Genomic DNA, 25000 nt, shown 5'->3' with positions numbered 1-25000 from the left:
GCAATATTGTAACAAATTCAATAAAGACTAAAAAAATGGTCCACATCAAAACAAAAAAAAGCCTTAAAAAAAAAGTGATACAATGACCAAAGCAAAAATTGGCTCCTTTAAATGTGACTGACCTGTGTAAAGGGCCCTTTCTACTTTCCACCAATGGGGAGTAAATAGCAAGCACAAAGGTTGAGGTGGGAGGTCATGGAGGACACCAAACAGTCCTGCCGCTTCCTTAGCGCCCTGCCCATGTGCAGTCATGCTGACATGCCATTTTACATGTGTCACCTTCATCTGGACAATGAGGTTCAGAGAGGTTATGTTGCCCAAGGACCCACAAGTGGTACCCAGGGTGGGATGCTGGTTGACTTTCAGAACCAGCGCTCCTCCTCTGGCATCCTCTCCCCTGTCTCACCAAGAGCTGGCTTCCATAGTCAGAATCCAAGTTCCCTCTCCAGATACTCTGTGGCCCAAGAGCCCTGGACAGGTCTCCAGTCCTCTTTGAGCCTGAGCTTAGTAACCCATAAATTGGAGCCTGGGACCTCACAGGGATGGGGTGTGAGGCTTAGGTGCTCACACATGCAAAGTGGTTTCCAAGCTCTGGTCTGGAAGTCTCCCAGAAATGTGTGCATTCCTGGGCTGTAGGATCCAGCTCGACATCCGTTCTTGCCCTCACTTCTTGTCCTCGGCATCAGACCCAGCAGCCTTGCAGCCAGTTCCCAGTTGGCTCCCCAGTTCCATCACCCACCTGGTGGCGAGAGGTGGGGCTGCTCCCTCCAGTCAGACTGTCTGGACAGTCAGCCCAGTCCCTGCAGGGCCCTGCTCCTTGTGAGGGTCCCCAGCTAGAAGAGCCCTAGGGAAACCCTGGACCCCAGGGAGTACCTGGCATTTGAAGAGATCACAAGGGCTGTACACCCACTGGCCTGGGCTGCAGGGTGGACGTCTCCTCTGGGACGTGCCCTGGGGCTGAGCACCAGTGGGCAGCACCACCTCTGTCTCCATGCCTTCCCCGCCCCCATTCACTGCTTTTAGAGAGAAGGAGAGGGTGCCATGTTCTCTTCCTCTTCCAGGGACCCCAGTCCCAATTAGGGCCCACCTTTTCTGGAACCCCACAGAGCCCTCCCCTGAGAGACACGCACAAAACATACCTAATACACACGTTCTTTGCTGTAGAGATGCTGGATTAGCACATCAGTCAGGCTCAGGCCCCAAATTTAGAAGCACGGTGAAAAGACCATTGGCTCAGAGTGATCTGGGCTGAATGGCCTTGTCATCACATCCTGGCAAGGATCAGCCCTTTCATCTCTCTGCCTCTGCTTCCTTATCTGTAATAATAAGAGTAAAGATAGGTGACATTCACAGGCCAGGGGCCAGGTGCAGTGCCTTAACTGGAAATGTCTTACTTGATCTTCTTCAACACCCAATGAGGGACATGCCAATTTTCCCATTGTACAGGTGGAGGAAACTGAGGCACATGGAGATTGAAAAGCTGTCCCAGGGTCTCACAGTGTCGGGATTTAGTGACATGGTGCAAAGTATCTAGCCCAGGTCTGTGGCTGAGGGCACCCTAAGCAGCCATCATTGTTTATAGTGTCCACACACTCTGAACCTATCTGTGTGGACCGTCTCAATTTTCCAAGCGTCCCCGTCCTTGATACCCTCCCACCCGCATCCAAATTCAGCTGCTCCTTGGCTCCCAAAGGTCTCTGTGGAGCGACTGCAAGAGTTTCCCTGGGCAGCAGGTTAGCCTTAGGTCAGGGAAGCCCCAGCATTTGGGAGTCGCCCCCCCACCCTCTGCCCAACCTCCAAGACACCCTCCCCTTAGCAATAACTGACCTGTAATGCAAAGTGACCTCCAATGTCATTGCATCTAGTATGTCCTGTGTCTGAGCCACGGCCTCCAGGAACCTCAGTTTTCGCATCTGTGAAATGGGGGTGGTGAAATGAGCCGCCCACAGATCACAGAGAGGATCGCCGGCGGCGGCTCGCGCCTCCGCCCTGCGCCGCTCGGGGCGCCCAGAAGCCCTGGCCCGGCGGGGACAGGCGGCCCGAGGGGCGGGGGCGGGGGCGGGGGCGGGGGCCGGGGCCGAGCCGAGGGCGGGCGCGGGGCGGGCTGCGCGGCGGCGGGGTCGGTGCGGGGGGGCGTGTGGGGGTTGGTTGTGGTGGCGGGCAGGCGGCGGCGCTGCTCCCGCGTCACAGCGCCGGGCGCGGCGGGGAGATGCGGCTCCTGGCGCTGGCGGCGGCCGTGCTGCTGGCGCGGGCTCCGGCCCCGGGTAAGCGCGTTGGGACCGGGCGCCTCGGGGACCCCTCGGGTGGGGCGAGGGCGGCCGGCGCCGGGGAGCCCGGAGCTCGGGGCTTGGGCCTGGCCGGGAGGCCCTGCCGCCTCTGGGCTGTCCCCTCCTGGTCCCCGTCGGCGTCCGTGGGCCCGGGTCTGGTTGTCCAGGCGGCGGAGCACAGCGGCGCCTCCCAAGGGTCGGGGATGCTGCCGCCCCTTCCTCGCTCCCCGCCCGGCCGGGACCCCAGCGCTCCGCGGAGACCCTCCGCAGCCCTGTTCCCTTCCAGGGGCCAGGCCTCCAAGTGGAAGATGCGAGCAGAACCGTGCGAGCCCTAGTTTTGGTTTGTTTTCTGTTTTCTTCCCAACAGGCAGCACCGACAGCTGTTGGCAGGTTAGTGTGGGCAGCAACTTCCCTTTAACTCTCTTTGGAGAGTTCCTCGGAGGACCCGGTCCGAAGGGGCCGGATCTGCGCCGCTGGCGGTTGGGGTCTGAGGACTTGTTCGCGGGCGTTTCATGATGACCAGGCCTGGGGAGATAGGGGATCCGCGGCTGCCTGGAGCCGCGGGCCCTTTACCCTTTTCCAAACCACCGTGCTTTAGGGGCAGCCCCTACCCGCATTCCTAACTTTCATTTGGGGTTTCTGCTCCCACTTCTAATTTGCCGAAGAATTTTCTCTCCTTATTTCTCAAGGCTGAAAGGGCTGTGCTGGCTAGAATAATAGTAATAATAAATATATCGATGGCACTCACATTTCCTGGGTGGCCATTGGGAGCTACAGTTATCTCATATAATCATGACAGTGCCTCAAAGTAATAATGACGAGAGTAAATATATATATCCAAGTGCTTTGCAAACATTAACTCAGTTAAGCTTGCCTCTGAGGGAGGTGCTATTATTATTACCCCCATTTTATAGATGAGGAAACTGAGGCCAGGTCCATGAGTTGACTTGCTTTAAGTCACAAGGCTTATACGTGGTGGAGCTGGGATTTGAATGCAGGAGGCCTGGCTAGGCTGTGTTGCTGGTGTTTTGTTAAGTAAGGGAGCTGATGCGTAGAGTTAAGTAATTTTCCAAGGGTGGCCCAGCTACCAAATGGTGGAGCTGGCATTTGAGCCAGCATAGATCAGAGTTTTAGTGGGGAGGAACTTGGATCACAGTGGGAAGAAATTTACCCATTGTCCCCTGGCTACCAGTGCAGTGGAGTTTCCAGTGAACTTGAAATCGACCCTGTGGAAAATGTTCCTTTCACAGTTGTCACTGTCTTGGCTGACAGTTACTGGAGGTTTGACTGAGATGGTTGGGCCAGGGCAGCTCTAGTGGCCAGCAGCCAGTGAGATACAGGAGGCACAGGGATCTTTGTCCCCTGTGCTCCACGACCACCTTCTTAATTGCAGGTGCTGTCAGAGAGGGTGTCCCCAGAGAGGGGCTTTTTGGGGGGTCAAAGACATTCTCATGTTTCCAGGAGACCTCAGGAGCCTAGAGAGCTGGAATTAGAGAACCTTTAGAGTCCACCCTGGCTGTGCCTAAGGCTGTGTAATGATGACAGCCCCTGCTAGTGCAGCACTCACCGTGTGCCTGTCTCTCTTCTAAATTTTTCACCCACAATCCCTCGTCATGATCCCCCTCAAGAGAGAGCCTGGCAGAACCACTTTATACATAAGTCTGGACTCTTAACTGGTGCACTTTTCTACCTCCCCATTGTGGGGAGAAGCGGGACCTTAGGGGTTACCTAGTCCCACCTATCATTTTACAGAAAAGCAAAGCGAGGGGCAAATATTTACTAAAAGCCGTGCTGTGGTCCAGATTGGTGAGTGAGTGTTGTCTCTGATGCCAGATGGCCTAGGTGCTAATTCCAGCTCTGCCATGTTCTGTGTGAGCTTGAGTAAGTGGCTTAGCCTCTCTGGGCCTCAGCCCTCTTGTCTAAAAATGGGGATAAACATACTATGAGGATAAATTGAGAAAATACATCTACAGTGCTTAGAACAGTACTTGGTCTAGAGGTCACACCCAGCAAATGTTAGCGTTCATCTTTGGTCAAGGCCATGTGTTTGTCCTGGGTGAGAGCTATTTTAAGGTGACAGGACCGCCTTAATATGAACACATTACCTACCCTATAGACTGGGTCTCTGCTCGGTGCTCGGTAAATACTGGCTTCTAGTGCCATGGGTTTTTAAGTAATACAATTGTATTTCTTTCAGAGATTTATTTGTCATGAATTCAGACTGTCCTTTTAATAAGAATGAGATTTGCACTGCCGACTGGAACACACAATTTGCATTCAGGGAGCCAGGAGCTCCTGGCTCCCTGCAAGCATGGGGGGCAGTCTGTTCAGGACAGAGAAGAAGTGTGGAGCACAGAGCCACTAGCGCATCTCTAGCCAGGTCGGAACAGAGGGGCCTCAGCCTTGCCACCTCTGTGTCCCAGGTGAGGCAGGTGCCTTGTTTTTGTTAGAAGTTCTATACACTCCCCTGCACCTGTAAGTTGCTATTTCTCACTTCATGATGAGTGTGAGAGGAAGAGAGAGAGTGACGGAGGGAGAGGGGGAGGTTGAGTACTGCATGAATTGGTTGTGTACTGTTGGGCTACACTGATGTCCTTTTAGGCTGTTTTCTGAGCTTTAGTCCTTTTCACAACATTATCCAAATGGGGACAAGAGGATTAGACCCCATAAATCTTATCCACAGGAACTTAATGTTCACTTACAGGCAGAACCAGCTACATAATTTGTGGGATCCAGTGCAAAATGGAAATGTGGGGCCCCTCATTTAAAAATTATTAAGCTTTTAAGACAGCAACAGCAGAGATTAAATCAAGTGGGGGCCCTCCAAGCATAGGGCCGTGTGTGACTGCAGATCATGCCCACAAGAAGCCCATCCTGCTTACAGGTCACTGTGCGTGTCGCTTTCTGTTATCTCCACCTGTTGCGCCCTCAGGGAGTGCAAATTTTATCGATATTTTCAAGGTGCTTTCTTGTTGGAGCCTTAAACCCACCACGCAAGCCATCATCTTCCTCTTTTTGCGTTGAGGAAACTGAGGCTCTGAGGACCTCACTCCTAATAGAACCAGGGTTCTAGCCCGACTTTGTTGGATTCCAACCCCTGGCTCTCTGCCTAGCTCCGCTACACCACTGGGAAGGCTCTGGGCCTTGAGCATCCTAGCGCCCAGCCCACGGTGGGGCAGGGCACACCCACCTACCAAGTCATGGAGCATGTGCTTGTTGAAGGATTATGGTTCTCTGCAGCAGGAGTCCCAACCCTCTGTTTTGGGTCAGTCTCTTTCCTGCCCATGTTGTCATATTCCTCCTTTAAGAACTGGTCTCGGGGGCCCTGATTGAGGTGCAACGGCCCCTCCTGAGGTCAGTCTGCAAACACAGGTGGCTGCCTGGGCAACGGTGTGGTGCACTTCACTGGAGGACACGGATCTTTGCATTTCCAGCCTGCACCCTGTTCCTCCTGCCTCAGGGCCTTTGCACAGGTAGAATCGTCTTCCAGGAAGATCATTTCTTCACTGCTGCCCTGAATTTATGTCATGAATTCTACCTCAGCCTTCAGCTCACGGTCACTTCTCCAGGGTCTCTTTCCTCCCTGACAAGCAGAGATCAGAATCTCACCCTGATTTTTTTTTTTTTAATAAATTTATTTATTTATTTTTTGCTGCATTGGGTCTTTGTTGCTGCACACGGGCTTTCTCCAGTCGCGGCCGGTAGGGGCTACTCTTCGTTGTGGGTTGCGGGCTTCTCATTGCGGCGGCTTCTCTTGTTGCGGAGCATGGGCTCTCTAGGCACGTGGGCTTCAGTAGTCGTGGCACGTGGGCTCAGTAGTTGTGGCTCGCGGGCTGTAGAGTAGAGCACAGGCTCAGTAGTTGTGGCACACAGGCTTAGTTGCTCCGCGGCATGTGGGATCTTCCCCGACCAGGGCTCTAACCCGTGTTCCCTGCATTGGCAGGCGGATTCTTAACCACTGCGCCACCAGGGAAGTCTCTCACCCTGATTTTCATAAGCCCCGCACCTTTTCTCTGTAGCATGTAGTTGCTGTTGGTAGTCACATTCTCCTGTGTCTTTTTCCTGATGACCAGTGCCTAGCCCACTGGACTCTCAGCTCTGCGAGGTTAGGGATGTGTCTTCTTCTCACAGTGTCTGGCACATGGCATTTCTCAGCAACTATTTGTTGAGTGATTAAGTGAGCAAAGCATAAGCTGGGGTGTAAGCTGGAGGAAGCGGAGCACTGAATGTCGGGGTGGCCAAGAGATGGGGGCGGGGGATCTACCTCCCACCTCATTTCCCTGCAATGCAGGGTCAGAAGGCAAGAAATTAAATTCTCCAGCCTAGAATGACTTCGATGCTTCTCCCTCCTTGGCCAGGAGAGGGGAGACTCTGCCCTGGCCTGGGCTGCTCCCTTACCTTACCTGGTGTCAGAGGGTCTAGTGACACCCCACCTCCCCTGTCTTGTACTTGGCTTGGCCCATGTTTGCTTGCCTTGCCCCTCTGCCCTGCAAGGTGTGGAGACCCAGAAGGGAAAGGCCTGAACCCCCCCGGCCCCGGCCCCTCACTCTAGTCAGCCTGCTTCCACTGCCTGCCTCTTGGCCCCTCTGCAGCCTGATGACTGCCATGGGGCAGAAGCTGTGTGATGCTCTCTCCTAGTATTTAAACATCCAGCTCAGCTAACATTGGACAAGCACTGGGTCCTCTATCTGCATTTTCTCCCCTCCCTCAAGCAATGCCACTTCCCACAGCTGCGTGCCTGAGAGCTGAGTTGTGTTCCCTGGGCTTAAGGTAGTCATTTCCAGTGTCAAGGGGAGGGCATTAGCTGGGGCACCAGCTTTCTGAGAAAGGTCATTGCAGGCACAGGGATCCACACAACCCGAGAGCCTGTGTCTCCTAGCAAAGCTTAATGCCGCCGAGGAGCCTGTGAGCATCATCGTTTCAGTCCCACCCCCATAAGCTCTCATTGAAAGCGGGTGTAAATATTCGGGCTGGCGGTAGTACTAGGCCTGAAATGAACCTTCCTGAGAGCAAGGTTGTATTGGTTCGCTAGGGCTGCTATCACAAAGTGCCACAGACAGGGGGCTTCAACAACAGAATTTTGTTTCTCCCAATTCTGGAGGCCAGAAGTCTGAGGTCAAGGTGTCTGCAGGGTTGGTGTCTTCTGAGGTCTCTTTACTTGGCCTATAGATGGCTGTCTTCTCCCTGTGTCTTCACATGGTCTTTCCTCTGTCTGTGTCTGCGTCCTAATCTCCCCTCATTATAAGGACACCAGTCATGTTGGATTGGGGTACACCCTATGAGCCTCATTTTAACTTAGTCATCTCTCTAAAGGCTTTCTCTCCAATGCAGTCCCATTCAGAGGTCCTGGGGATTCGGGCTTCAGTACAGGAATTTGCAGGGGATGCCATTCAGCCCGTAACAAGGGCACGTCAGTGGGAGAAATGTGCCTGGGCCATTTGTAAGAGAGTATGGGGCTAACTGAAGGCAGAGAGGCACACTGGTAAAGAAAGAACGAGTGTTCATCAGGGGAAGATAGTTCAGTCCCTTCCCTTTCCTGGGAGCTGCTGACTCGGCCTGAGCTGCAGAAGAGGAAGAGTTACTAGTTTGCCTCTAGGATGGAATCTGGCCTCTCATGGGGACTGGAGCACTTGGCACATTCTCCTGGTTTCAGTCACTATAAATAATCCCTCCTTCATGCAGCATTAATAGGAGGAGACTAGGGTGTGGGGTCCTGGCTGTGCTCTCATCCCATCCATATTGTTTCAATTTCCTGCCTTCCCCAGCTCTCCTTGCCTCCAGTGGGGAGCCCTCGGGGGCGGGCAGAGCGGGACTTCAGTTCTGGAAGCCAGCTGCTCCATCTCTGCTGCTCTCGGCCTGCTGAACCCCCAGGCAGCTAGTGGAGTGGGGTCAGCCTGGTGTTCCCGGCTGTGTGGCCACTCACCAGGGAACTCCTGCTGTGGGACCCGTGTGGACTTCAGCCTGGATCCTGGCATTCGGGGAAAATGCTTTTGGGCTAATTTAACATGGTGTGTGGGCAGGGTGGGGGCCGGGTGAGTGAGGTGCGGGGACATGGTAAGGGCGGTTCCTCCTCTTTTTGTCCTGCGTGAGTGACTTGTGTGGACAGTGAGATTGTTACTCGGGAGCGTGTGCCTTCCTTGGTTACCTGTTGATCTGCATCCCCCGAGTATCTCCCTGGGCGGTTTTGTCCTTTGTCACTGTAGACCTAGAAGACCTCGTTCTTGTCCACAAAGAGCTGAGTCCAGCCAAGCATCAACCTTTTTCTTCTGAATTCACTTCCATCTTTTTTTTCTTATGGTGACAAAAGACTATCACAGTGCAGTGAGCTGAATGACCCCCAAAGATGTCTGCGTCCTCATCCCTGGAGCTATGAATGTCACCTTGTATGGCAAAAGGTGCTTCATGGGTGTGATTAAGTTAAGGATCTTGGAGTATCCTGGAGTGTCCTGGTGGCCTGGCTTTTAAGAGATGAGAAAGAAAATGAAATGAAATTAACCCTCAAGTCATATCTCTCAAGGTGTTTAGTAAATCAATAGCGGAAACCATACATAAGGATGAGCTTATTGCCTGGGTTTTTACAATGAAGGATACTTTGTAGGTCACACTCCCCGCCAATAACCACTACCCCAACACACACAGGGCCTCACCTTGTTGACTCACAGCCTCTTCACGGTAGAAGGTCCAAATCTTTGCTCTCTTTTTCATCCTTCCTCCTTGCTTACCTGCAGCACTGACCAGAGTTCAAAGCTTTGGGTGACTCTGCCATCAGGGCCCAAGTCCATTCATGTGACCAGAAGGCGGTGTTTGGGGGCCATTTGTAATTTGGGATGACCTTGGGGGCACCTGCTCAAGCACTGGAGTGGGCAGGGAATGGTGCTTCCCGGAGTCGTGTGCTGGGCAGCACAGGGGTGATGATGTGGGACCTGGTGAGAAGACGGCCCAGCTTGGACAGAAGGAAGCTTTGGGCATCCTGTCCCTTTCTGGGCTCTGCCTGCCAGGGAGAGGTTCCCCCGACCGTGAGCTCTGGGGCTGCACCACCACACTGCACAATCCTTGCAGATGCCATGCAGCGCGTCTCCTGGGAGAAGGCCTCTGTGAGGGCGGCTAGGCTGGATGATCTTGGGTGACCAGGGAGTGGCACTCTCAAAAGTCAGCTTGGGGCAGAATGGCGGCTAGGAGGGGCAGCCCTAACTAAGAAGCCAAAGGACAGGAAGTAGCGTCCTGGGCCTGGAATCCTGGAGCGTCTTTTGGATTGCCGGGAGAGTCTGGCACTCCTCCCTGCTCCTGGGCTCATTCATTCTTTATTCTTGCACTTCAACTCCTTGACCATGGATCCTGGTCCTAAGAGACTTGGAGCAAGAAACTGAGACACCCCTGTCATTTCAGCTCCCTGGTACTAGTTTAACACCCGCCTGACCAGTACTGATAATCTGCCTTGGTTACAGTTGAAATACCTGAGACAGGGAAAGGGGCTACAGCAGTTTCCATTCAGGGAGGTGATGAAACTGATGGAAGCAGGCCTTGGGAGGTAGATGGGGAGGGAGGATTGGATGTGAGCTGGAAATTTTTGAGAGCTTCCCCAAATCCAAATCTTTATATGATATCTCCTGAATTCTAAATGTCAGCAACTAATTAAAATAAAAAAAAATACGTCTGGGCCAGGTGGTCCATGGCATCCCGCTTGGCTGGGATCATCTCATAGATGAGGACATGGGTGCCCACAGAGGCACACTCCACACCCCAAGGAGGGCTCTTCCGAGAAGGCGGAGTGAGCATAGAGGGGATGGGGGCGGCCCACCTCTCTGGCCATGCAGACCAACCTGGCTCCTGGAGAGAAGACGCCATGTGTGTTCACCTGGGGAAAGGCGGTGGCCTTCCTCATTTTCTTTTTTCCTTTTTTCTCTGCAGAGGTCTGTGGGGCCCTCAATGTCACTGTGTCCCCGGGGCCCGTGGTTGACTACCTGGAGGGGGAAAATGCTACTCTTCTCTGCCACGTCTCCCAGAAGAGGCGGAAGGACAGCTTGCTGGCCGTGCGCTGGTTCTTTGCGCGCCCGGACTCCCAGGAGGCCCTGATGGTTAAGATGACCAAGCTCCGGGTGGTGCAGTACTATGGGAATTTCAGCCGCAGCGCCTACCGTCAGAGGCTGCGCCTCCTTGAGGAGCGGCGCGGGGTGCTCTACACCCTCTCCGTCTTGACCCTCCGGCCAGCCGATCAAGGGCATTACGTCTGCAAAGTCCAGGAAATCAGCAAGCACAGGAATAAGTGGACAGCTTGGTCCAATGGCTCCTCGGGGACAGAAATGAGAGGTAAGGGTGCGTCCACTCTCTGGGGAGAGTGGTAGGGTGACAGGTCAGTGGTCCTCCCTCCAGCTGGCCAGGCAGTGGCCTCCAGGATGGCTCTCCTGAGCTAGAACATATCTTTTTGGCCTCTAAGAGCCAAGCCATATGAGGCAGGCCATGGGAATGAGGATAGATCTTTACATGGATGCTGTGGCTGCATTGTATTATAGGCGTGGAAGGCTGAACAGAAAGGGGCAAGTGTCTGGCCCCATGCCACCCAACCCACCGCTGGCCAAAACCTGTTTTGCAGCTGAAAGATTGGTCTTGCTGTGTTCTTTGCCTCCAGCTCAGGTCTGCACAGCCTTGATCGCTTTGCCTGGCAGGGTGCCGGGCACCTATGGGAGGAGGCCCGCATTGGGGGGTCCTGATGCCTGACGTGAGTTGCCAGGCCTCAGAGCAGGGCAGCCTGAGTGGCTCTGACCCATTGCCCAGAGGAACCGATGTAAGCCTCCGGCAACAGCTCACTGAGAAATTCATCCGAAAGTGGGCAAGGGACCAGAGGTGGCCCTCCCTTCCTGGAGACAGATAGGAGGCGTGGGCTGCGTTCTGGAACATCTTAGCTACCAAGTTCCGTATTTGAGGGCTCTCAGTTTTTGCCACTGATGTTCCATTCAAGAAGACACCTCTCACAATTTTAATAAGACTGGCTACTGTGTACTAAAATTACATCTTTGAGTGCTTGGAACCTGAATTTGGTCTGGTAGAAGATCAAGAGAATCACAGAGTAAAGCTGATGATCCCAAGTGTGAAAAAGAATCTAATTTTGCTGTATACATGTCATATAATATTAAAGGCATTAGTGATGTTGTTGAAGGGATAAAACTCAGTTGTGAATAGGCATTTTTAATATCCTATATGTTAAAGTAAATAATTTACATGGATAGTCCAATTTTATTTGTCTTTGGAGTTTGCTTATTTTAATGTTCTTAAGCATGGAATGATATATCATCTGAAATGTTGTGCACTTTTTCTCCTTAAGCAAATTAATTCAAGAAAACAAATGACTATTAATATAAATATGTATTTTGGCACAGAAAATAGAAAAATACATCGGATGACCACAGGCTAAGGAGGGAATCCACTCTGGTTATTACTTGGCTCTGAAATATAAGATCTTATGTATGCCCTTTTAATTTTTATGTCTGGGTGTATTCCGGAGCCGTGTAGTAAATCTCTCGGCAGTGACGACTGCTCTGCCAGTTAGAATAGATAAAAAGATTTCCTACATTCAAGTGAGTGCTGTCATCAAGTCCGTTATTCCATGTGCGTCTACTTTCAGTGAATGAAGCTGGGTTCTTTCTAGAACATTTATTTGGGTACGTGCTGAAAAAACCTGAGGTGGTTCTTAAGACTTCAGTGGAACTAATCTCTTTTCCCCACTTCTGGTACTTTGATTTGCTCTTCTGAATGGAAGAGGAAGGGGTGGAGTTACAAGGTGTGTCCAGGGAATTGTGTGTAAACTGCAGCCTGTCACATCCCTGCTGGTCCCTGAGATTCTGGCTCCTGACGAAGTCCAGCTCGTTAGCCACGTGCTTGCAGAGTGCTTTACCAGTGTCATGCAAAATGAGAAACTGGAACAGAAATTTAAGAACAGACCAAACAACAATTTTCCCCCATAATTGCAGTGTTACTTGCTTTATTTTACTCTGTGTGTTTTTGAGTTTCCCTCAAATCAGAGTAAGTCCTTGAGCATGTGTGTGTGTGGGGTGAAAAAAAAAAAAAAGTAGCAATTACTGGGAAAAAAAACTATGTTAATAAATGAATTTGTCATGACTTTTTTCCTGAAGACACCTCTGAAAGTATGGGGCTAAAAAAATATAGGCTCTATTAATTTGGGACAAAGCATAAGGTGCCATTTTATGTTTTAACTGTGCAAATTATTAAAATATGATGGAGAATTGGGGATTTTGAAGAATGGGGAAGTAGTAAATTGGGGTTTGTCTGGAAACCGCATATGTATGAGATCGTGGGTGGGGAGAGCTCCTGACTTCAGGGTTGTTGGTACCAAACAATATGATAAATAATGAAGAAAGAAAATCTGTGATCCTCTGGGTGACAATGGAGTCATGCTTGGTTTATTTTAGAGAACCTGTCATACCACGTGAACTTAGTGTCATTTTTATCACACAGAGGTAGAAGGAAGGGCAAGGAATATTACACAGTTTCTTCAATTGCTTATGCCATGTGACCATTTCACTGAGCCAGAAGCCCTGCCTGCAGAGGACATGGATCCAAAAGCCCGAAGTGACACATGGTGTTGGAACCCTCTGGAGTGGTTTCCAGGAGGGTTGATGTTAGGTTTGATTTCATTTAATTGTTTTATCAATGACATTGAAAAGGGGGCACACATCACCTTAATGAACTTTACAGAAAGTACAAAATTGGGAAGTTCTTAACATCAGCAAGGAGTAAAACATAATGAAAAGGGAATCCAGGGAGGTAAGAAATACAAGCAGGAAATAACAGAATGAGATTCAGTTTGGAAAATGGCAGAGTGATACATTTGGGGAAAACGAATCGCAGGCAGTGTTGGAGAGTCAACGGGAGGCTCTCTGTGGAGGGACTTTGGTGATGTCGGTGGTGAATTAGATGCGCATCTGCAGGGTGATATGGCAGCAGGAACAGCCTGTGTTATTTCCATCCTCATATAGTAAGTTGGCCGGGTGTCCCTGAGAAGGAAGTTGGTTGTGTCATGTGTACTGTGCTGAGGAGACACTAATGTGGACTACACCGTCCGTTTGGGGAAACCTCATTTTCAGAAAGATAGATTCAATCTAGAGAAGAGTAGCAAAACATGATGAGGAAATGAGTGGCAGCCTTCAGAGAGATGATCAGTTCAGCTGAGGAAGCTTTGCTGGGCTCAGAGAAGACATTGCATTGGAAAATAATATGGACTACAGTGTTCCGCAGTGCTCGGGAGATTCATTTATCTCTCACTCAGTGGGCATTTATTTTATGGCGCATCTGCTCTGCTGGAAACTTGGGGACACAGGGGTGGATCTGTTTAGAGGGTGGCAGATACAGAAACAGATACGATGTCCTGGAGTCAGATACAGTGATAAAGGTGTGCATGGAACATTGCGCACACGCACAGGAGGGCCGCTAAGGATGAGGCAGGCGGCATTGCTTGAGCGGACACTGGCTGTTTACGTGGGGCATGGAGCCAGAGGGGATGGTAAATCAGTGGGTGGAGGGCCCTACAGCCGTGGGTCAGGACTGCTGGAGCCTGCACTGGAGGGTCGGGCCGGCAGTGGGTATCGAGGGGAGGCAGGCAGGGCTGATAGTGGAGGGGCCTGTACTGAATATTAAGGAATTTACCCTTGATTTTGTAGGCCAGTATTCTCAACCTTGCCTAATGATAAGAATCTCCAGGGCCATTGTTAACATGCAGATTCCCAAGCATCTGCCCTGGAGATTCTAGTCTATTAGGTCTGTGTTGGAATTTGAGTATTTAACATCCAGTCTAGATGATTTTATCATCAGGCATTTTGCGGAATCTCTGCTTTAGTCCTTGGAAGTTGGAAACCCTGGGAAGCATTTAAAGTCTTTTGACAGACCCCTCTGTTGGCTGCTTGGGACGTGGGTTTGGGGGAATCAGACTGCAGGGTGAAGAGGCAGAGTCTTTTGTATTTGCCCGGGCTTGAAATGATGCGAAGTGAGGCAGTAGGAATGGAGAGACACTGGAGGTCAAATAAGAAGTTTTTAATAACTGGGTGCAAGTAAGGGAGAAAGCTTTGGGATGATACCCAGGAGTCTAACTCAGCGTGTGCAGGACGGTGCCCACGGCTGACAAAGGGAACATAAGAGATGGAGCTGGCCACAGAGGAATTGAGAGTGAGGTGGCTGGAGGCCATCCTGCACTGATGTCGAGTAAGTACGCAGAAATGTGGAGCTAAAGCGCCCATCTGATCTGGCCAGTGAGAACTGATTCTGAGTCGGGCAGGTGAAACCATGGGGATCCCCAAGGGGCAGGGGCTAAGGGTGAAGCCCTGGGAAACACCAATATTCGGGGCCGCAGACTTGGTGTTTGGAACGGGCTCCTCTGAGTCAGCCCCCTGGTGGTCTGGAAAAGGCAAAGTGTTTTCAGTAGGAGAGCAGCACTGCAGAGCGAAGATGTAGCAGCTTCTTTCCAGGAGGGCAAAAAGTCAATCTGTGGGAAATCTAGAGGTGCACAGTGTTCCAGGCAGGAATGAGGTGCATTGACCTTAATCCTGGCAGTCTGCTGAACCCTGTGTCCTCCTTTCTGATGACAACCATCTCTAGGTTACAGCTTCTGGCTCATTTATCATGAGCAGGTGAGATGCAGGGGTGGGTCTCGCTGTAGGTGAGATAGGAGGAAGTGAACCGCATGGTTCTGCCCTGCCCGAACCCAAGAATAGGGGGAGGTCAGGTCCTGAGTGCCCTGTCCCGAGCACTGAGCAGGCTGAGCAAGGCTGGAGTTGGTGGAACAGGGAAGTCAGGATGGAAATAAAGGGAGCGCGAGCAGGGGTTCGGGGTAACTTCCAACAGGGAGACGAGGCTGCTCAGTGGGGTCTCTCTCTAAGGGGTGCCTTATTTATGCTTGGGATGTTCAAGGTTTTCTGAGCTGGAGGCTTCATAGATAGACTAGTGTAGAGTTTTCCAAATGTTCTTGGTTCCTTTAGGCCAAAAGAAATAACTAACAGCTTTGCTTTTTAAGTAGTCGGGTCCAACAACTTAAAAAAGGATTTTTGTCCTAACACATCCTGAGAGCATAACACATCCCTAGACATGGAGAGAAGCTGTTCTCTTTGGGGTAAATTCCAATATCACTTTCGAATCGAGTTGAGGCTTGCTGTTTTAGGGGGCCAACATCTCTCCTATAGGTGCAAAAGCACTTTCATTGTTTCAGAAGCAGTCCGATAGCTACTTGTGGTCAATTTTTTGGCAAATTGTGATACCTTCTGAAGTTCGCTTTACTCTGTCCCTGTAGACACAGAGGTAGTGTCTGACCCTGCGTTTGTTCTCCGCACTCAGCGCTGACTGGTACTTGCTATGCCTCAGGCGTGCAGTTTAAATTAAGCCCGCCGTCTTCCCTAAGCTGGTACGGCAGGTCTTGTTGCCTCTCCACACGCCCTTCACCCTGTCGGCCTCACGTCCCCGTGTCCAGGCACTTGCCCGTTGTGTTTTGTGCCCGCTTTCTTTAGTAATCCCTTGACCTCCCTTTGCTGCCTCTGCTCCCCAAGCTTTGGGGGTCTCCCTACCTTTGTGCCTTCTCCATCCTGCTTGATGTCCCTGTGACCCCCCCATACCTGTCCTCCTCAGGCACTGATGTGGCCTGGTCCCTCCCAGGACACGCAGACCCTGGAGGGTTCTAAGTGCAAGGACGGCCCTGGCGTGGGTGTGGGAATGGGAGGTTGGACCAGTTCCTAAGCCTGGATTTTCTTCAGGAGTGTTTCCGGGATGAAGCCTGAGAGTCCCTGGGGCTCCCGGTCAAGGGCAGGCTGCAGCACGGTCCTGGGTGCCACATGTCCCTAACAGTTGTTGAGCTCTGACATGGCCAGTTTGGTGCTTTGCTTGAGGGCACCACACGGGCCCTTGACACCAGGGAGTGTGAGCCCCCCGGGGTTCTCAAGAGTGACATTGTCATTCATTTTAAGCTTCTGGTCTTAGGGGTACAACCGCTTGGATTCCCCATTCCCCAGGCCTCGTACAAAATTATCCTCAATGGCTTTTCAGCCCAGTTCTGCCACCCACTGACTCAGAAGCAGTCTGATACTCTGAGCAGAATCGAATCTCCATCTTTTCAGATGGAGATGTTTTCATCAACGGTGAAAATGCTAATAATAGAAGCAATTTGCAAGGGCTGTCTCCTGCAATTTAAACAATATTTCAGTCTAACCCCAAACAACATATTTTAACAAGCCAAATTGTTATTTGACTTCAGATTGTATAAGTGAGCTTTAAATGTTAGGAGTGGACAAAGCAAATAGAAAACTCTGTTTACCCTAAAACGTATTTGGGGGCAAAGATGAAATTATAATATAATTTCTTATCTATTTAACCCCAAAATATTAGAGGGAATTTAATAATTGGATCTGAAAGTACCACCACAGGGAACCGATATTTCACGTTTCAGTGGCAGAAATTAAAGAATGCCTTTTTCTCCAGAGACGTGGAACAGATAATTAGGAATGAGATTAACGAAACATTTAGTGCTACTGCTTAATTAAGCAAGCTCACATCATGATGTTTAAAGTGTCAACAGGTCCTGTACTCAGAAGGAACAAATTGACAACTGGAGTGTAATTTAAACACCACTTCAAACACTTCTTCATTGTATCTACGCTCCTTGCGCCTGCCATGTTCTTGGAAGAGTTTAAGAGATTGGAATTTAAGCTCAGCACCATGTATGAAGCCCCAGTTTATGAGCCTGTGGTCCCTGTGCTTTGCCCAAAGAGAGTTAGGTGTGGGGAGGTTTGATCCCCTCCCTCTGGGGTCCCCAGCCTCACAATCTGGAGGAGGAGACATATGTCAATATGGGTATAGGTTTGGTAGACATTATCGACAAAGCTAATAGAAAGAGAGTATGAAAAGGCCATACAAGAGAGTGAAGCGGGTACAGGGGAGTCAGCGGAAGACAAGGTTACATTCTTTGGGGAATAGGAGAAGGCCACCTGGAGGGTGTGGCATTCCGCTGGGACCACAGGGTGAGGAGGGATGTGACAACTATGGGCCGTGCCGTGTCAGGAGATGAAACAGCTGGAGCAAAGATATGGATGAAGGAGAAGAGGGATTTGCAAATAACTTAATGGAGTTGGATGCATATTTGTGATTGGTAAGGGCTGAGGTGGGCAGTGATAAGAGGAAAGGTTGGCGTGGTGGCCCTGCCCGGGGACCTGGACTCCAGGGACCCTGCCAGATTCTTCTTAAATGCACCCACATGCCTGACACAGTGCATGGTACACAGAAGGGCTCCATAACGAACTTTTTAGATGAAGGACTGAATGAGTGATCCAAACTCTTTGGTATAATGCCATTGTAATTAATGGCAACAAGGAGTGGAAGGTGGTAGCAAGAGAGTAATATATAGATCTACCCTGGGGTTGTGTCTGGAGCGGGCCCGTTACGAAGCCCTAAGGTTTAATATTTCCTAACTGCTATGTGGGGACATACACATGGGCTTTGTATTCTGCAGCTGATTCCGTCTCAGAATGTGAAGTTCTTATCTAACTGCCTTGTCACAATGGGAAGTCTGTTTAACATGGTTTTTCGTTTGCTTTTTTGCTTTGTTTTCTAGAATTTGTCTTAGAGTGAATGCAAAGGAAAGAGTGGCTTAAAATAGACAAAGCTGGAGCTTTTCTGTTTCTCATCAGCTGCTCCATCAGTGCAGGTCACTCAGAGGTCCTAGTCACATATATGGCTTTGCCCAGGCCCCAAGAGAGACTCCCTTTGGCCTGAGTCTTGGAGGGGCAAGGGGGAAAGGAAGCAATAGGCAAACTTCTGAAAGCAGAAACAGAGAAGTTCTCTGTGTCTCTCTGGGTTGTAGTTGCCTTTCTTGAGAACACTGACCCAGTTATAAATAGTGGGGACACAGCTACATTTAGTTTTTTCCTTGGGAAACCATCTGATCATTGAATAAGAAGGGCCAGTGAACTGACTATATTAATTTTTGAATTTGGAGCAAAAGTGTTGACTCCTCTTTATTTTATTTAAGGGTCTTTTCTTGTGCATATTTCATATCCCCAGCCTCTTCTGGTCCTTGGAGATTTTCCTTTCCCATTGATCTGTGCAGAATGCTGCCTGAGGAAACTGAGGGAGGGTGTGTCCACTCTCCAGCTTTCTACATGCCCTGGGTGCAAATTGGCAAGGTCTACATGCAAGGTCCAGGGCCTTAAACTTCTGCCCCTCTCCTTTCAACTCAAAAGAGCTTAATCATCTTATGCTTAAGGTTTCTGGGCTCCCTGCTTCCATTCTACTAGAAACTGAGAACTCAGAGGCCATAAAGTTAATCATGACAGACCCAAAGCATGCAGCTACAAAGTTAGAGCACTGCAGAGAAGTCAGCCCTGAAGGCCTGGTGAGCTAGCGTGTTCCCCCTGCTTCTGAGATAGGTCTTCCATGGGAAGGAAGGTGCTGGGTAGGCCAGGGTCCCCTGCCTTGGGCTTTCTTCCCAGCCTTCCACAATATAAGTTGGTCCCAGCACCAGGCTTTCTTTGGGACACCTTGATCCACCAATACAGCATCATATTCATTCCATTCATTTGTGTGCTCAAATTAACTATGACTTGTTATGGCCAAGAAGGATTCCAGGAAGTGAAAACAGATGCAATTCCAGCCCGCATGGAACTTCCCTTCTGCTGGGGGAGGCAGACAACGAACAGGAGAAATGAGTAAAGCATAGTGATGTGTTCTAAGGCAATGTGTTCAGCAGGGACAGAGGGTGTGAAATATTAGATAATCACTGGAGGAAGGTCTCTCTGACTCAAATTCTGTCTAGTATCCAAGTTTGAGTCGGCCACCTGGGGAGATGCATCAGCCCTTATAGACAGTCTGCTCTTTTGAAAATAACTTTCTTGAAAGCTGTGTTCTTCACCTTGTATTCCTCTGCTCTGAGACATGTTATTAAGGGGCCCTTTGGGAGTCCTTTGTAAACAACACTTATGTGATAAGCTTATTCCTTAGGTTTTGCTGTTACTCTCGTTTTCCCTGATTAAATTGAAGAGCATTGGTTGAGTTCTGAGTTCTGGACCCCAACCTGGACTGGATGGGAGATTGAGGCCCAGGATCTGGCTCCTCATGACCTGAATCCCCTCTCCCATGTCTCTTGGGACTTGGTGCCCACTGCTGTCTGTAGTAGGGGTATGTGAGACAGGGCTTCTCCACGTGGGGTCCTGGGACATCAAGCCTCAGAATTTCCATGACTGTGTGCTCCCCTCCCTAATCATGCAGATTCCCAGGCCCTCCCCAAACTCCTTGAACCAGAAGCTCAGGGGTCATGCCTGGGAATCCCCATTTTAACAAGAGGCCTAATTAATTCTCCCACACACTAAAGTTTTAGAAATCTTGGTCTTCAGGTGCTCGGTGAAGGCAACACCCTCTACCATCAGGAGTTATAGAATCCTGGAGAATGCTTCAGCCTAGCCTGACTGGTAGTAGAAATAGGAAGGTGAGGGTGTGTCTGTCAGACTCAGGGCCAGTCTTTCCTGCATCCGTGCCGCTGCTCCCTGCGGCTTCCTCCCTCCTCTGTCTGTTCCAGGGCCCTCCCTACATTCCTCTCCATCAACCTCTGCCTTCCGGAAGGTGTTCTGTGTCAGAAAGGTGCACCCTACTTTGTGTGTAACCCATGGTTGCAATTTAAGCTCCTTTAATTATAGGATTCTTTGTTAAAGGAACTGGAGGCATAGGTGAGCAGGCAGGAAAGAATACTGGGAGAAGGGGAGCCTTCCCAGGGCCTCTAAATATCATGAGCCATCTGTTCGCTGGATGACGGGGGTCAGTCCTTCAACGCAGGCTCAGGTAAATGCTCTGTATCATCGGTGAACAGGAGACCAGGAAGGAAACAGGAGGTCCCTCAGCCAGAGGGCATTGTCACAGGGTCTTGGCGTGAACTGAGGCGACACGGTCTGCCACAGCCTGTGAAACATGCCCTCCCCAGGGGAGTCGGTGGGACGGTCTGTCCAAGTCAGAAATCAAGGTTCTCAGTTTTCACACCTCTCTGAGTGATGGTTTCCCCGCAGGTCCCAGCAAAGGGGACTTGACTAAGATTCTTTCTTTCCAACCTGCTTCCTCCAGACATGAGGCTGATAGGATCGTTTTGTCTCGGTGCCTCTGGGCTGTGTTCTTCCAGACTGTTTGATCCTGCAGCACTTTCAACCGGTTCTTCCCAGAGGCCCGAGACGTGGTGGCTCTCACACCCCACCCCTTCTTAGATTTCATCGGATTCTGCTCTCCTGGGGAGGGACCCAGGACAGCCGGCTGCTCAGTTATCCGGGCCACCACCTCACAAGAAGGTCAGCCAGGCTCTGCGCACTGGGCACTGGGGTCCCCAGGAAATTACAAAGCAGTCAATAGGTCAGTTGATGACTTAGCTTTTGAGTGCTCTTTACTCTCCTTTTATACTGTGGCCCAGACCGATTGATGAATGTGCACAGGAGTCAGAAATCAAAATGCCCACTTTCTGATAAAGCTGTATTGAGAGGAGTGGTTTGGTGCTGAGGCCAGACTGGGCTTCCTTCTGCTTCTCTGATCAGTTGCACTACCCTCCTCCCAGGCCCCACACCCTGTGGGAGGAGGTGGTCCTGGTACCGCCCTCCCTCACGGGACCTCTGGATGCAGGAAGGATGGAAGAGGCAAGGCTGCCCGGGAAGCAGGGCTGGCATCGCTCCCAGCAGCTGGAGTAATGAACCTTCCCAAGGGGGTGCCCACTGCCCACCCCCGCATTAGCTCTTGGCTGAGAGGCTGGGCTCAGAGCATGCGGCAAGACAGAGGCCACCTTGAGCAGGGCATTGGCCATGGTCTGTGGACACAGACATGTGGCTTGACAATGCATCGCATTCATTTTGAGACAGCACAGGATTAGCAGCTGAAACAAGATAGCTACGTGGAACCTTGGGAAAATTTCAAAAGCTCTGGCAGAGTTCATGTAAAAATTTTTCTTTCTTGTAGGAACAGATAAGATTATGGCTGGTGTTGCTGATCGTCATATGCCAAATAAAGTTGCTGCACTTTCCCATAAAACAGCTGCACGGGAGAGAAATGAGGGACCTCCGTGAATTCCTTGCTTAGAGCCCCCTTAGCTTTGAATCCCAGCTTGTTGGCTCTTTCAACACCCATCTCGATAAGTCCACTGGGGAGACCTTGTTACCTTCTATCCCAAATAAGGCAAAGGGAATTGTAATTGGACTAAATCAAGGGCCCACGGCTTCTGAAATTAAAAAATGAAAGATGAATCAAAAATGGTCCAACGGTAGTGAGTGGCCTTTGCTGGAATGGTAGCAGCCCGACTGAGTTGCAGACGTTTAGCCACAAGGTCAGGGAACTCTTTCTTATGGACCATTTGGACAACTGAAGATTCACATTCTGAGGCAAAGGACTGATAGGTGAGGACCATGCTAGAATTTAGGTGTGGGAATTAGAGCAGTGAATAAAATAGACCAAATCCCTGTCTTATGGAGCTAAGGTCCTTGTGGATCAAAATGGCTCACTAGGTCTCAGGCACTGTTCTGGGTATTTCACATATATTAACCCATCTGGTTCTCACACTCACCCTGAGCTTATTATCATCTGTGCATAACAAATGGGAAAACTCAGGCAGTGGGAAGTTAAGTGACTTGCCCAAGGTTACATAACCAGCAAACGGCAACTCTACCCAGTGTACATCAGTGCATCTCACACTTTAAAGTGCCTATGATTCATCCAGGGAATCTGGGTTTAAAAGCAGATTCTGATCCAGTAGATCTGGGTTGGGTCCCCTGCAATCCTGCACTTCTGACAAGCTCCCAGGTGACACTGATGCTGCTGGTCCATGGACCACACTTGGAGTAGTAAGGCTCTGGACCATGATGGGCGTCCCTGATCTCCCGAAAACTACGGTCCTCAGAGGTCCATTTCTTTCTCATTTCGGTATTGTCTTCATTAGGACTCTGTGGTTAACCCAGCCTAAGCTTAATTGGTTGAAGATGAAAACCCATTCAAGCTAATTCAGAAGAGAGGTGGGGATGGTTGAAGGATATGGAGCACATGCAGTGCAAGGTCAGCAAATAACACGTCAACCCTCTTGGTACCCAGAGTGCCATCAAGGTCAAGTCCTCCCACCTCCACCTTCCTCCTGCAGGTTCTGCCCTCTGCTCCATTTGCTTTCCTGTTTTCCAAACACGGCTGCCCACCCCAGAGTCCACAGGCGTTTTCAACCCCAGGGCCTACAACCACCATATGTACTCTGTTTCTTAGTTTAATTTCGTGAAGGGGGAATCTGATCGGTTGCTCTGGCAGTGAGCAGATTACAGGAGCTGTGCGTGGGGCAAATTAAGCAGGAAAGGTGATGGACGAATTGTCTGACATGTCTGATATCACACGCAAGACCAGATGTCCACTAAGAGTTCATTCCTGGATGTCCAGATTTCTTCCTTTGAGGGGCCGTCAGAAAGAAGTAGGTCATTCATTTATTTACTGGGCACCTACCAGCTGCCAGGCAGTGTGTCCCAAGATGGTGATACTGAGGTAGAAGACCAGCTTCTGGTTTTGAGGAATTTAGGTTCTGCTGGGAGAGGGGTTCTTTCCCACAGAACAGAGCCCTCCTTCTGAGAACAATTAGAAATGCTGAAAAAAAAATCTGTATTTCAGCTTTCCTAATTATATATTTATATTTCATAAGTATATTTGTATTATATAATTACACAGTTGTCTGTGTGCATATGTATTTCAGCTTTCTTAATTATTCCCCGAAGGACTATATAGATAGAGTGCAGAGAAGAGCAGTGAATGAGACCAATTGTCAGAGTCGCTTTAAGAAATTCAGCTGTTCTTACGCAGGCTTGTTGAGAAAAGTTATGCAGAAAGTGGCAATCAGGTTGTTTGGGAGGCAAGCAGAGCCTCTGATAGAGCAGAGTTCTATCAGTGAGATGAAAATTGGAAGCGCTATAATAAATACTTGCGGCTTTCTACTGGGCATCCCTGAAGTAAAGGCAGACCAGAGAGAAACCATATCCTATAAAAACTGAAACCCAGCTTCTAAACAGTTCATATCCTCATTGGATTAGGTGATCATCCCCCTACTCTAATTTCCTACGAGGAAAATAAAATTTTATCTCGAGTCTCCATGATTTTCCACATATGACATCTGGCATTCAATTAAAAAATTATCAGGCACATCAAGGGACAAGATCAAAATAAAAAATGGGTAATAAATATAAGCCTATGGGCAATGCAGATGTGAAAGATATCAGTCATGTACATTAAAATAATGTGATTGATATGGTTGAAAAATTAGATAACATGCTGGATAAATTCATCAGAAAGCTAGGATATATAAAAAGAATTAAGTGGATGATCTATAACTGAAAAAATCCATAAATGAAATCTTAAATTTAAGAGATGGCTTTAACAGCAGGTTAGACACAGGTGAAGAGAAGATTAGTGATCTGTGTGGTAGATAAATGGAAATACCCAGTGCAAGGCCTAGAGAAAATAAAGATGGAAAATTCTGAATTGGAATCCATGACAATAATAATATAAAAGTTTGTGGGAAGGGCAGTAAATAAAGTTCCAGACCATCTTTGCCATATTCCTTACCTCTCATATTGATTCAATTTTTATTCCAGCCACCTTTGGCTTTTTATTTGGGTCTTAGAGATTCTCTTCTCTAGAGCTCTTCAGTGTGGTAGCCACTGACCAAATGTAGCTATTTAAATTTAAATTAATTAAAATGAAATACAGTTACAAATTCAGTTTCTTAGTCCCATGTGGACAAGCCACGTTTCACATGCTCAATAAAAACATGTGGCCAGTGGCAGCTGTATGTGCCTTGCAGACACAGAACATTTCCATCTTCTCAGAAAGTTCTATTGGGCAATACTCTCATTTCCTGACAGTTTACATTTTTCTGTCAGGTTAATTTTTTTGATTTTTGCCTATGATTATGTTACCCCTGTATGTGGAACCTTACCATGGTTTCAGACTCTTTAGTATGATGTTCAAGGTTTAACATAGTGTAACTCAATTCTGTTTCCCTGACAATTGAAAGCAGGCACAGTGAATTCAGTGCTCAACCACTGACTGAAAGCAGACAAAATAATCTCAAAATCAGATGCTTGCAGCTGTGTGACTGTCTTACATGGAGAATGTGCTCAGAGCACTGACTCTGAGTCATCAGATGACCTCAGGCTTCTCTATCTAGGGATACCCAGGCAAGAACACTACATTTTGGAAAGATGTCCACTAAAATGGTAAAATAAATAATGTTTTGGTTCTTGGAATTCCCACTGGGGAACTCTTTATTTTGCAAGTATTTGGGGTGAGTGAGGCTTCTACTGGACTGAGTACCAGCAACTTAATTCCCCTCTCTGGTCTCTTATTTGTTATATGTAAGTCATTGCACCTTCCCCTGGCTTGTGGGTTGTGACAATTAAATGTGGTTTTTGCAAATATGAAAATAACTTTGTAAATGTAAGTGCCATATATACCATATGATATTATTTTGGACTGAGGTGGGCCAGGTCCATAAGCTACTCCACTTCATGCTATGCCATTTCTTTTTTGTCTTACAGTGATTTCCCTCAAAGCGTCTGAAGATTCATCGTTTGAGAAAAAGAAAGAGACCTGGGCATTTTTTGAAGGTAATGATTGCTTATTTCTTTATTATAAGATGCAGCCTCACTTTTAGATAATAGGAAAGGAATAGACTTCTTAGTTTTGCCCTAACATCAAATGGTTTT

The 25000-nt window shown here is 49.2% G+C and overlaps 1 protein-coding gene across 1 annotated transcript; it reads left to right on the top strand.

Moving 5' to 3' along the window:
- Positions 1-2128: 2128 nt before the first annotated feature.
- Positions 2129-24901, top strand: LOC114485505 (V-set and transmembrane domain-containing protein 4; the record flags this gene model as incomplete). The annotated part of the gene is made up of 3 exons (XM_028487048.2): positions 2129-2264; positions 10176-10574; positions 24833-24901. Coding segments are annotated over exons 1-3 (523 nt in total), but the record flags the coding sequence as incomplete, so codon positions are not given.
- Positions 24902-25000: the final 99 nt, after the last annotated feature.

Source organism: Physeter macrocephalus, unplaced genomic scaffold (assembly GCF_002837175.3).
Source record: "Physeter macrocephalus isolate SW-GA unplaced genomic scaffold, ASM283717v5 random_1556, whole genome shotgun sequence".
In the NCBI taxonomy this organism is placed as follows: Eukaryota; Metazoa; Chordata; class Mammalia; order Artiodactyla; family Physeteridae; genus Physeter; species Physeter macrocephalus.
This window is presented reverse-complemented; position numbering and strand designations above follow the sequence as displayed.